The sequence below is a fragment of the Mesoplodon bidens genome (genome assembly GCF_964165515.1).
Source record: "Mesoplodon bidens genome assembly, chromosome: 15".
NCBI lineage: Eukaryota > Metazoa > Chordata > Mammalia > Artiodactyla > Ziphiidae > Mesoplodon > Mesoplodon bidens.
In genome coordinates this window covers 11,262,498-11,276,229 of record NC_138171.1, presented here as the reverse complement: position 1 = coordinate 11,276,229, position 13,732 = coordinate 11,262,498, and the positions used below count along the sequence as shown (strand labels likewise).

General features: G+C 48.8%; 1 protein-coding gene across 4 annotated transcripts in view; it reads right to left on the bottom strand.

The window, feature by feature from the left end:
- RIPOR3 (RIPOR family member 3) overlaps positions 1-3,950 on the bottom strand; it is a 74,623-nt gene extending 70,673 nt beyond the window's left edge. For all 4 annotated transcript variants that reach the window (XM_081257323.1, XM_081257324.1, XM_081257326.1 and 1 more), the window contains exon 1: positions 3,628-3,950. In XM_081257323.1, coding sequence (XP_081113449.1) covers positions 3,628-3,630 — 3 coding nt within the window. In that variant the 5' untranslated portion in view covers positions 3,631-3,950. The remainder of the gene's footprint in view (positions 1-3,627) is intronic.
- Positions 3,951-13,732: the final 9,782 nt, after the last annotated feature.

Below are 13,732 nucleotides of genomic sequence, written 5' to 3'. Positions count from 1 at the left end.
TTTGAGGCCAGAGGAGGAAGTTGAGGGATTGTGTCCAAGGCCCAGTGCCTGGAGTTTGAATCCCTTTGGGTGAGAGCTGAGGACGGTCCATGACAAGATTTCTAAGACCCTGGGCACAAGCATATATGCTATGGGGCCAGTGGTGTGTTGGTGAAGGTTTAACAACCAGCTTTCCAGGGGAAAGTGTATGTGTGTGTATGCACGTGCACACATGTGTACAAATATAGGCACTTACTCATGCTTGCACACATAAACACATATATACTCAGGTTTACTATAGATTGTGTTGATGTAAAGGATGTGTAGCCCACAACTTACAGATAAACATAAAATGTACAATAGCCCCCTCTTTTGTAAATTTCATATACTCAGTTGATTCACACAGGACATTTTTGTTGATTTTTGCCCCCAACTCTTGTATCTGTTGTCACCCTATGGTTATAATTGATGAGTGACTGTAGTTCTTTCCAGAACGTTGGCTGATATCTGCCTTTACCTTAAGGACTGAGACAAAAATGATACACCAAAGAGCAGGTCGGAACTTTCCTGGTTTGTCAGCGAAGTGTGCAACTTCCCTGCTTTTTGGTGTTATTCCCACGGTAACAATTAGAGACATGACACACTTTTATGCTTTTATGTTTAACCTGCATCATCCTCTTCTCCCTCCCTTTCTTTGTCTAGATCACTTTGTTGATCTAGACAATCAACAAAACAATAAATCAGTCCCTGAGCTGTACTGTTTGCCAATTCCCATAGTGTAATTACTCCCACCATGGATGACTTCAGGCTACCAACTTAAGTCGCAAAAAATGGAATTGGGAAGAGATATGCAATAGTGCACTGTTAGGGGGTGTTCCCACCAGACAGACACACCGGACGTGAACCTCCCCAGGAGAACCAGTATCAGTAACATGTAGTTTTAAAAACTGAAAAGTGATGAGTTTTGAGTACTTACGGACTTTGTTTTTTTTAATTAATTTATTTCATTTATTAATTTATTTTTTGGCTATGTTGGGTCTTCGTTGCCGCGCGCAGGCTTTCTCTAGTTGAGGCAAGTGGGGGCTGCTCTTCGTTGTGGTGCGGGGCTTCTCATTGTGGTGGCTTCTCTTGTTGTGGAGCACGGGCTCTAGGTGTGTGGGCTTCAGTAGTTGTGGCACGCGGGCTTCAGTAGTTGTGGCTCGCGGGCTCTAGAGCGCAGGCTCAGTAGTTGTGGTGCACGGGCTTAGCTGCTCCGCGGCATGTGGGATCTTCCTGGACCAGGGCTCAAACCCGTGTCCCCTGCATTGGCAGGCGGATTCTTAACCACTGAGCCACCAGGGAAGCCCCACGACCTTTGTTTTTAATTAAATTTTATTTAATTATAAGTTTATGTAGCTTAATTTTTAATAATGGCCCTGGTTAGCAACGAGTTCACCAAATTCCTGAAAATCTGACAGTCGGCTTTTGCGAGCCGGTCCAAGCTGGCTCTAGCACACCACCTGTGCAGGGGCCACACGGCAGAGAGTGTCACAGGCTGGGGAGGAAGCCCTTCCCTCCACCTCTGCCCAGAACCCAGAGCAGCTCAGGCACTAAGCAGTTGGAGTCTGGCCCCACAAGATGGGTGCTGGCAACAGTGAAGCTTCTCCTAGTGGCCTTGGCGGCAGAGGCGAGGGACCAGTTTGCAAGCCAATGTGAAACATCCCTTTGGAGCTCCCCAGAAAGAACTGGGGGACCCTGGGGGTGCTGAGCTTCCAATGAGGCATAGGTGAGGGCTCTGTAAGTGGCAGACATCTGGGTTAAATCACTCTGTGCCAAACCTAAGCTGCGGGACTGAGCTGGGCTTTCAGCATTTCATGAGGCTTTTCTGAAGCTTGCGGGGCCCTAGGACTGTTCTCGCTGACAGCAGTCACGGGGCACTGCAGGCCAGCAATCGCTTCTTCAAGCCCATCTTAATCCCAGCCTCCTCCGGTGCCTTCCCTGATGCACTAGGGGACTTGCGGGGAGATTTTCCTCCTCTTTAAGCTTGTGTCTCACCCACGTTTAGAACATAAGTGCCTTCCAGCCAGAGTCACAGCAATTTAGAGGTGCAAAGAGATTTTAGAGATTTCCTAAAATAATCTCGTCTTAGAGATGAGAGAAGGGGAGTGACTTGCTCAAGATTACAAAAATCAAGGGCAGAACTGTGTAGGGTGACCAACTGTCCCGGTTTGCCCGGGACTGAGGGGGTCTCCTGGGACAAGTTGGTCACTCTTGAGCTAGGACCACCAATCGGGTCTCGACTCAAGCCCAAGGCAGAGGGTCTGGGCCAGTCCCAGAAAGAAAAGGAGTGAGTACAGAGCTGCTGCGGGCTGGAATTTTCCAAGAGAAGAGAAAAGAGGAGGCCACATCTGGGTGCTGGGACTTCCAGCTCTACCCAGACGGCTGGCACCTGAGGGATTTCCCACCTGCCACAGCCCTGCTGTGGATTTCCCAGCCCTTGATGTAACATGCATCCTCCTTGTGGCTGCCAGGGAGACACTAGGTGACTTTATTTGCATCTTATCTCTCGGCTGCTGTCATCACAGCTTCAGGGATGTATGTATGCAAATAGCCTACGATAATATTAATATGTGATTCCCCCCAAGGGAGGCATGTGGAAAGCACTGTGTGTGTTTCACAATTCTGTTCCGTCCAGAGGAGCAGTGGGGGCCCAGAATGATTCGAAACAGATTTTCGAAAAGGCAAAATAAAACTGGAACAAAACCTCATAGAGGCATGTGCCACTCTCCCCACCCCCAGCTCTCCCCAGCCCTGCCTAATATTAACTCTCTTCTCTCATTCCCCGGGAGCCTGGTACAGCAAGCGGCATCAGGCCCTCTCCGTTCAAGCCAGGAGCCCCTGCCCACCCCTGGGCTGACATACCCTCTAAATAGTTGCAGGCTGATCAGCCTGCTGCTTCGTCTGTCCCACTGCTGTGCTTCCTTGTACACATAACACTCCCCTGACACTCTCTCCTCCTTCACCTCTGCTTCCTGGGATAGTCACAGACTCAGAGAACACAGAAGTCCCAGAGGTGGAGAGCTTCTGAGATCTGATTCTCATCTCTGCCACCGACCAGCTGTGTGACCTTGGGCAAGTCACTTCCTTTCCTCTGTGCCTCCACTTGCTCAATGTACAACGAGAAGAAGAGTAATAATCCCTGTCCTGCCAGGGGCTCATGGGGATTCTCTGAGCTAAAGCTTCAGCAATGCGTGGCACAGAGCCTGGCATGCAGCAGACCCACAAAACACAGCAGTCATAGGGAATTCCCTGGAGTCCAGTGGTTAGGACTCTGCACTTTCACTGAAAGGGCCGGGATTCATTCCCTGGTGGGGGAATTAAGATGCTGCAAGCTGCCCGGCGCTGCTAAAAACAAGGAAAGAACAGTAGTCATAGTAAGAGCCCCTTAAAGACCACCTAGTTCAACCTCTCATTGTAGGGATGGACAAAGGGAGGCCCAGAGAGGGGAAAGAAGTTGCCCAAGGCCACACAGCAGGATGCTGCCATCTCATCTCAGCCTCAGCGCTTGGGGAGCTCCAGGTGGGACGTGCGGATGCCCTCCTCACACCCCGACTCCCTCTAAAGTCTGGTCCACGCCAGCTGCACACGGAGCAGTCGCTTCGCACTCACCATCGAGCAGGTCTGGACATTCAGCGTCGTGTCACGCCGTCCTCCTGGAAGCAACCCGGCTTTCTCTATCGCTGAAGCGAGCGTCGGCTCCCATCGGCTGCGGGGCTCGGGAGACCAGCCTGTCCGGACTGACCACTCGGAAGATGGCCTCGGAGGACCCCCTGCCCGCGATCTTCCTCGTGGTGCCGTGGGGACGGCGCGCGGCCGCCAGCCGGGCTCCGATAAAGCAGCCTGGCTCTTATCCGGCCTGTGTCAGGGTGCAGGCGGCCGCGGAGCCGGGGTTCCAGGAAGCCCGCCTGGGCGCCCCCCCCCCGGCCGGCCCCGTTCCCCCCGGATGCTGCCTGCCGCTCTGGCCTCGGCCGATTGCCCGTCAGTGTCACTCTGAGCTCTGCCAGGGAGAATTCCATGCTGGCCCCCTGCAGGCGGAGCCCCACCCCTTCACGGCCCACCCCCACTCGCATCTTGGCAAGGGGACCGGGAAAGGCAGCTAATTTCAAGTCCGTACAGCGTTTGTGGTCGTGTCCTGAACTCTCCACGATTAATCACGGAGCATCTGATTTCTGCTTTGCCTCAGAGGCGGGTGTGGGGAGGCCTGGAAGTTTCTGTTTACTCATCCTGCACCGGGCCTCGTGCTAATCACAAACAGACGGGACCCAGCCTCCCCCGCCCTCTTCTTACCTTGCCACTTTCGGGGCCCCCTCCTCTCTCTTTCTCCTTTCCCTCCTTTCTTCCCATCTGTCCCCTGCCTCGGTCCCAGATCCGGTCCTCCGTACACCCCTTCCTCTGGTCCTGGCTCCCCCCAAGCCCCCTCTGCACCTCCCACTCCTCCCGGGATGTAAATTAGCTTGGCCTTTTCCCTTTACATCTTTACAGCTAGTGCTCAGCCTCTTTTCTTTCTCTACAACCTAATTATTTCAGGGTTTGCCCCGCCGCCCAACCCCCATTACATGGGTGTGTAGCACTCCTGTGAACTTGACGGTGTGTCCCAGTCAAGGGTGGAGTCCAGATACGATGCACTGCTCCTTTGGTCACCTCGGCACATCTCGGCTTTCGGATTCTGCTCAGGGATGGACCCAGGAACAAAGGCCCCATTCATCGCCACCACGGAGAGCCCACCCCCCAGCCATGGTGCCTCCCAGCCTGTAACACCTAGGGATAAATTTCTCTCTGCTGCCCCTTGGCTCCCTGCCACCCTGCAGCCACTGCAGACAAGAAATCAGGAATAAACAGCCCCAAAGAAGAGAAACTGACACCCCTTCCCACAACCACAAACACACATACTCTGAAGGGTAATTTGGCAAGACCTTTAAAAACCAGAAATGAGCATAAGCTGCCACCCAGAACATCACTTAATGCACGTCCACAGGGTGGCATGCACATAGAGGTTTGCTTAAAAAAAAAAAAAGGTTTATCACAGGCAACACTGGAAATAAATATCCATCAAAAAAAAAAGACTGGTTAAATAGAATATGAAAGAATCGTACTATCCCAGGTAGGGATTTAGAGGGTGAGCTGCATCTGTATGTAACAATGCAGATGGGTCTCCAAGACATATTATTGAGCGAAAAGAGGGTCAGAATGATACATTCAATATCATCCTGATTGTGTAACCCTCCGCCCTTATACACACATAAAATGAAATGCTATGGAAACACATAAAGCCAGGAAAATAGTCTGGAAGGATATAAGCCACACTGAGCCGTTACCTCTGGGAAGTGGAGGAGGCAGAGGTTTAAGGGTGGTGCTCTTACCTGTAGCAGCTTCATTCTGAAAAGTGAAAATGGATTCATCTATTACCTAGATTCCCAACCAGCTTCCTTCACCAGTGACATTGCACCCCATACTCGGAGAAAATTTCATCCACCCATTTGCCTCCTTGGACTAGCTCAAAGAATTCTATAATCTGTCAGCTGAGAACTGAACAGCAGTCCTGAGGAGTGAACCCAGAAGTTCTACAAGCACTCCAGTTTGATCACCTCTAGTCAGGTGTTGGGACCCAGAGCCGAAAGTGACTTTGCACTGAGTGAAATTCCTTAAGAGCCAGGGAGCTGTCAAAGTTACTCCGGAGTGGGCTTAGGTCTCCTGGAAAGGAAGCCAGCAGATCTATATTTGAAAGCAAAATATTGGAAAGTGATGGCTTGGTTTCAGGAAGCAATGTCACCTACTCTAACTTACAAAACATGAAAACCATTTTGAAGCGTTTTAAAGGCGTGAACAAGTTCAGACTTCATGCCAAGAAAAGGGCTGCCGAGAAGCACAGTGTCAGTTCAGCCGTTTCCCTCCTGCTCACCGACCAAGTGCACGACCACATCTCACAGGCACAATAGGCAGGCGAGCCTAGTACTCCACACAAGGTGCTTCACATGTGCTGTGATGTGATGGAATTCGCCAGAATGCTCTCTGTCCCTCACTTGTCCAGTGCCTGCGGGCTTTGGGAATTCAGCTGGGGAGTTACTGCAGAGAAGACAAATGATGCTTCTCACAGCCCCGAGCCAGTGGGGGCACCAGCCCCTCCTCCTCGTCCTCCAGGGCAGAAAGGAGCCCCAGCTTTGGAGCCGGGCAGTCTCAGACTTGGTGTTGCCAGCCATCTGAGGGTGTGGCAGGGTGAGACCATGCCGTTCCCAAAGCGGGCCTCACATAGGGTCGGTGCCCAAGATGACTTTGGGTGACACACAGGGCACTGAACAGCACTGCCCCTAGAGTGGGAACGTCCTTTTACTCCAGTGGCAATTCTCTTCCCAGCCCATTTGGCCTGGGACAGAGTCTCAGTTTTGTGCTAATCTGTCTTTAACACCTCTACCATCTACTAATCTCTCTTGCTGACAAAGAGAAAGCAGGCCTCAGGCTTAGGTCAGCTAGCAGCCAACAGCATCCAGCTAGAATCCTGTTTGGCAAGTGATCACGGTTTTCCACTGTCTTCCACTTTCCTATTTGTAATTTTTTCAAGTTTAAAAGGGAGTCCATCAGCTAAGGGAAAATCTAACAAAACCTTAATAAGGCACAGAGTTTAGTTAATGATGTATCAATATTGGGTCATTAGTTCTGACAAATGTACCATAGCAATGTAAGATGACAAGAGGGACAATTAGAAATTGGGTGCAGGTTATGTAGAGTTCCCTGTACCGTCTTTGCCACTTTTCTGTAAGTTTCAAACTATTCCAAGATTGAAAGCTTAGTGGTGATCATTTTGTAATGTGTAGAAATATCGAATCACTATGTTGTGTAATAGGAATTAACATAGTGTTTTAGGTCAATTGTTCAAAAACAAACTCATAGAAAAGGAGATCAGATTTGTGGTTAACAGAGGCGGGGGTTTGGGCGAGGGGGGAACTGGATGAAGGTGGTCAAAAGGTACAAACTTCCAGTTATAAGATAAATAAGTACCAGGGATGTAATGCAAAACACAGTTAATATAATCAACACTGCTGTACATTATACGTGAAAGTTGTTAGGAGGCTGAATCCTAAGAGTTCTCATCACAAGGAGAAAATCTTTCTTTTTCCTTTATTTTGTATCTGTATGAGACGCTGAATGCTCACTGGAGTTATTGCAGTAATTATTTCATGACGTATGTAAGTCAAATCATTATGTTGTACACCTTAAGCTTATACAGTGCTGTATGTCAATTATATCTCAATAAAACTGAAAGAAAAATAAGTAAATAAAATTGAAAGTTTATTTAACTATGTTTAATGGACCAGAAAAAAAATAAGTCCATGGTTTTTTTTGTTGTTGCTGTTCTTTGTTTTTTTTTAATCGAGGTAGAATTGATTTACAATATTAATATTAGTTTCAGGTACACAACATAGTGATTCAATATTTTTATAGATTATACTCCATTTAAAGTTATTACAAAACAATGGCTATATTTCCTCGTGCTGTATAATATATCCTTGTTGCTTATCTATTTTATACACAGTAGTTTGTATCTCTTAATCCCTTACCCTATCTTGCCCCTCCCCCCTCCCTCTCCCCACTGGTAACCACTAGTTTGTTTTCTGTATCTGAGAGTCTGTTTCTATTTTACTATATACATTCATTTGTTTCAATTTTTAGATTCCACATATAACTGATAACATAGAGTATTTGCCTTTCTTTGCCTGACTTATTTCACTAAGCATAATACTCTCTAGGTCCATCCGTGTTGTTGCCAATGGCAGAATTTCATTCTTTTCATTCCATTGTGTGTGTTTATATGTATGTGTGCATGTGTGTGTGTGTGTGTGTGTGTATATATATATATATATATATATATATATATATATATATATACCACATCTTCTTTATCCATTCATCTGTTGATGGAAACTTAGGTTGCTTCCATATCTTGGCTATTGTAAATAATGCTGCTATGAACATAGGTGTGCATGTATCTTTTTGAACTAGTGTTTTCTTTTTCTTCTGATACATACCCAGCAGTGAGACTGCTGGATCATATGGTAACTCTATTTTCAGTTTTTGAAGAACCTCCATGCTGTTCTCCATAGTGGCTGCACCAATTTACCTTCCCACCAACAGTGCACAAGGGTTCCCTTTCCTCCACATCCTCGCCAACACTTGTTGTTTGTGGCTGCATGTTGCTTTTTTTAACTGTATGTACAGAGAGAAACAGAGACAGCAAATGTGGCAAAATATTGACAATTGGTGTGTCTGGGTGAGGGAGATATGGGGTTCTTTTTTTTTATTTTATTTGTTTTTGGGCTGCATTGGGTCTTTGTTGCTGCTCGCAGGCTTTCTCTAGTTGTGGCGAAGTGGGGATACTCTTCCTTGCGGCGCACAGGCTGAGTAGTTGTGGCGCACAGGCTTAGTTGCTCAGAGGCACGTGGGATCTTACGGGACCAGGGATTGAACCCACGTCCCCTGCATTGGCAGGCGGATTCTTAACCACTGGGCCACCAGGGAAGTCCTGTCCTGGGGGTTCTTGAAGCTATTCTTCCAACTTTGCTGCAGGTTTGAAATTTGTTGAAACAAACAGTTGGGAGAGAAAGTAAATCAATGTAAAGAAAAATGTTTAGTACATAAGAGCCCAGGTGGCAAATGAGTGTAGCCAAATTGTCAAGGTGGTGCTGAGTTGCTGGCCTTTGGGGGAAATAGGCTAAGATGTGGCCTGGCGGGGAGATCTGTGGCGACTCCAAAGGACCCTCTCAAGTCCCTGCGTGGCCACACTCACTCCCTGTCACCGCAGAGTCTTCTCTGCCGCCCTCACAGGCACACAACTTCCACCAGCACAGCATTCGTACACTTTCAAACCATTTCCCCATCTCCACCCCTCACGGCATCCTGTGACGTCGGCAGGGCAGGTGTTGTCATCCCACGTGCCAGGCTGGGGATTTCGGGGACAGAGATGAAGAAGGAGGAAATGTTCTAGTGAGAGACAGGCATGTAAACAGAAACCTACAATGCCAAGTGCTGATTTCAGCCCAGGTAGTAAGGGCCAGGTGGGCGGGGCAGTGAGGGAGGGCACTTCCTCCCCCGCCTTCACCTTCCAGAATGAAGATGATGCCCCAGGGAAGTGTGTCACCAGGGAAGGATGAGTAAACAGAAAGATTACGTACTCCTTCTAGAGAACCTCTGTTCTCTGGCCCTGGGGGAAGGCCAAACCCGCAGCCTTGGGGGCCCTGCAGAGCCTGGGACTCTACCCATCTCCTGCTTTGCCCCCTCGTCCTTCTAATGTGCCTGGCTCTCTCCCGTGGTTCCCCCAGCAGAACTCTCTCCCCTTGGCCATCTCCCACGCCCTCCTGGCTTTTACCTGTTTAAGACCTTAATCCTTACCCTGTTGGAGCCCACTAAGGAGCCACGTTCTCCAAAGCTTTCTCTGAACTCTGAACTCCCCCTCTGGTGTGGAGACCCTCTCCTGGGCAGCCTCGCTGTCTCATCGTGGCAAAACTGTGTAAGCACACAGGCCCCGGCGCCCAATCCTGGATCCTCTTCTTCCCAACTGAATGACCTTGGGCAAGTCACTTGACCTCTCCATCTCCTCATCTGTAAAATGGGAGTAACTATAGAGCCTCATTGGGTTGTTGTGAGGATGAGATGAAACAATAACTTGTTGCTCAGTCTATGGGCCAGCAGATGGGGCATCACCTGGGAGCTTGTTAGTACAGAGTCCCAGGCCTCACCCCCGACCTTCTGAACCAGATTCACAGGATCCCAAAGTGATTCATATGCACGTTAAAGTTGAGAAGCACTGAGACAGTATAGGTAAAGTGCGAAGACCCTGCCTGGCGCACAGCTGGCTCCTATTAAATAGATGTGGTTGCCATCATCATCGGCATCATCGTCCCACAGGATGGCTGTTTCCTCATCCTTCTCCACCTGAGAGGAAAGACCACGACTACTGTGTGCACCGTTGCAAACTCAGTGTCCAGAGCAGAGCAGGTGCTTGATAAATGATGGCTGGATTAAGTCATTGTCTGCTTTTCATGGAAAAGCCCGACTGGAACCCAGTGGCCTTACTCCCAGCTGAGCTTTTTTCAAAGCCCCAGCCTCCTGCAGATACAAGGAACAAAGTCTGGATGGCGAAGGGGTCTCCCATTCAGGAAGGCATGGGGGTGAGCTTGATGGGAGGAAGTTCATCCCAGTTGGTAAAATCCATCATTTTCCTACAGGTCATAGGATCAAAACTCCCCTCCTTTATCAACCCTTCAGCCCCGAAGAGAACATCCAATTGCTGGATTCTTCCTGGAGATAAATATCCTGATCTGTCATTGCCAACCTTCTCCTCCGCTGCCATCGTGACTCAGGGTCCCGTTCTTGGCACCTCTGCTGCACAGTGACAAACAAGTGATTCATCAGATAGAGGCTGGCTCTCTTGAGCTGGGGAAGCATTTGGAATGACCGGTCCCCCCTCTGGCCTCAGGCTGGGCCATAAACCTTGGTTCAGCGGAGGAATGAATCTGCCCTGAAATCTGGGAGCCTTATCAGTTGGGGGGATTACCAAAGGCCAAGTCTTGACCTGAAGGAAAATCCCAGACGCCCTCCATGCTCCCTTAGGGACCCTCCAGAGTCAAATATTTTCCGAACCAACTCCAGTTAAGTAAATAGCGTTCTGCACGTGAGTGCCCACAGGGTTTCTCAGAGGACCTGACATTCTCCACTTGGTGACTGTCATTTCCTTACAAACATAACATTGGAAGCGATCTTTGCATTCCCAGAATGACTTCCCCAGCCGAGGAATTCTGCATTTCTCCTGGAGTTCAGGGTTGTGGCTTTATTTTGTGCTTTTATGACAACATCCTCTAATGCATCTTGTATAATTTGATAAAAACCCTTTCCCCTCCAACCATCCCAATGCGTGTCTTTCTTTGCCACAAATTTCTAGTAAACTCTTCAAAATATGCGCAGCCTAAATTGAACCCTGATGCTTGAAGCACTAATGGGGCGCCTTCTTCAAAGCAATTCTTTACAACCCAACAATTTACATGTTGCTGGAAACAATGGGCTTAGGCGCACAATTTATTTGGATTGGCTGGTTTCATGCTGGTTGGAATCTGCTTTGGGGCGAAAACAAACCCTGCATGTGTTTAGATTTATAATTTATACTGAAAGCACAAATACCTCGTAATAGGGCTGCAATGAGAGGCAGTTATGAGCAAAAGTCACCACACATGGAAGCTTTCCTGTCTCACGGATATACTAAGAGAGACTGCAAACCACTTTTTAGTGAAGCCACCTTCTCCTTTCCCAACCCCATCTCTATCCGCCCCCACAAGAGAAACACCTATGGCAGAAGCCAGAGACCATCTGCCTGACCTGTGTGCAAATGCCCTGATCTGGCTCTTCCCCAGTTGTCTGGGGTGGTGACTGTCCTGTGCCTGCTCTAAGTGATTTGCACTGACTATCTCACTCCATCCTCACAACCACTGCCCTTGGCCTCATGATCCCCACATTAAGAGGAGGAAACCGAGGCACAGGAAGGTGAAGTCACTTTCCCAAGGTCCCACAGCAGGTAACTGATAGAGCCAGGATTCTAACTCAAGGAGTCTTGCTCTAGAATCAACTCTCTCAACTCTGAGGTCCTTTTGTAGTAAAATCTGCTGAACTAGCCAGAAGGCTCCATTAACTCGACTCTTTATTGCAGTTGAGTTGGAAAAGAAGCAAGGCAAATGGCGGGACAATAAAATGAGATCATGCCTTAACCAAAGCAAAATTGAGATCCTGCTCTCCAAATGAAACCAAACAAAATCTGGAAGAGAACACATTCAACCTAATCTCCTCCACCTTCTCCAGCTCTATCTCCAGGCCCAGACAAGAAGATGTCACGTTTGAAGGGGAGACTCAGGGTCCCAGAGGACCCTCCATTCACAAGAAAGACCCAGAGCTGCCCTTTGGATTCCAGAACGAGGAACTAGAAGAGTATCCTCTAGAGAGATTGCCATGGTGGATTATTATAATAAGCATCCCAGTAAACTTGCCGCCTGGATCCACTGCCCCCTGCAAGGAGCTGATGCTGCTATAGCCACGTGAATGTGTGATTGCACTGACCAGCAGATCGAGGAGGAAGTGATGGCCCTGCAGCTTTGGAAGCAGTCTTCACCTTACACCTTCTGTCTTTGCTTTCACTTCCTTGGAACCTCAAGACCACGGTGGTGAAGAGGACTGGGTTAACCTCCTAGAAGACGGAAGTCCACGTTGATGGGAACCATGGCACCCAAGCTGACAGCCAGACCACTGCTGGGTGCGTGAGTGCGGCCACGTGGACCCTCCAGTCCCTGTCGAGTTGTCAGATGACTGTGGTCACGTGAGTGAGCCCAAGAGAGGCCAGCAGAACTACCCAGATCGCCAACCCACAGAATCAAAAGACACAACCAGCTCTCTGTTACAGGAAGCCACTACGGTTTGGGGTGGTTTGTTACACAGCGGCTAGAGCTCAGATCATTGTTAACGCAGTTAAAACGAAGGTCCTCTATTGAAACCACAGCTATAAAGAGGATTCCAGCACGACCCAGGATGGCAGCAGTTTCTGGAGGATTTACCGAGACGCCTCTTAGCCTGTCCCTAGCTCATTCATTAGGACGTTGGGAGCCCAACTGAGCTTTTGCTTTTATTTGCTCATTAAATGTTTGACCACTGTTTTCCACATGAAAGAGAGAACTATCTTTAGCACTAGGGACACAGATAAATCTGGCACACTAATGTCTTCTAAGAACTCCCAGGACAACAAAGGAGATAGACAAGAGCACTATTGTATTCGTGCAGCAAATATTTGCATACCAGGCCTTACGTTAAGGGCTGGGAATACAATGACACTAATCCAGACCTCATGGGGTCGGGAGTTGAGCTGGGAGGTGGACGTTAATAAAAGGAAACCACATAAATGTGTGACTGCAAACGGTATTAAAGACTGAACTAGTTTGGTGAGAAGAGGCCAGAACGATTTACTTGGGGAAGCCCCTTCTTCTTTTTTTGTTGCTTTGGCCGCACTGCATGGCTGTGGGGTTTTAGTTCCCAGACCAGGGATCGAACCCGGGCCCTAGGCAGTGAGAGCACGGAGTCCTAACCACTGGACCGCCAGGGAATTCCCAGAAAGCACCTTTCAAATTGAGACTTGAAAGAATAGGTGAAGCGCCTGGCCAAAAAGGAGGGGAAGAATGTTCCAGGCCGAGGGAAGAGCATATGGCAGTGGTTCTTCTTTTTGTTGTTGTTAATTATTTTATTTATTTATTTATTTTTGGCTGCGTTGGGTCTTAGCGCAGGCTTTCTCTAGCTGCGGCGAGTGGGGGGCTACTCTTCGTTGCGGTGCGAGGGCTTCTCATTGCGGTGGCTTCTCTTGTTGTGGAGCACAGGCTCTAGGCGCATGGGCTTCAGTAGTTGTGGCTGGCGGGTTCTGGAGCTCAGGCTCAGTAGTTGTGGCACACGGGCTTAGTTGCTCCGCGGCATATGGGAACTTCCCGGACCAGGGCTCCAATTCATGTCCTCCGCATTGGTAGGCGGATTCTTAACCACTGCGACACCAGGGAAGCCCATGGCAGTGGTTCTTACCAGGAGCAGTTAGGTTAACCTAGAACCCAACTCTATTTTACATTTAAACACAGAATAGTTTTGGCATGGTTGTAATATGTACTGAATTTTCCTGGAATGCAAGGACCATGTATATTGAGAGAAG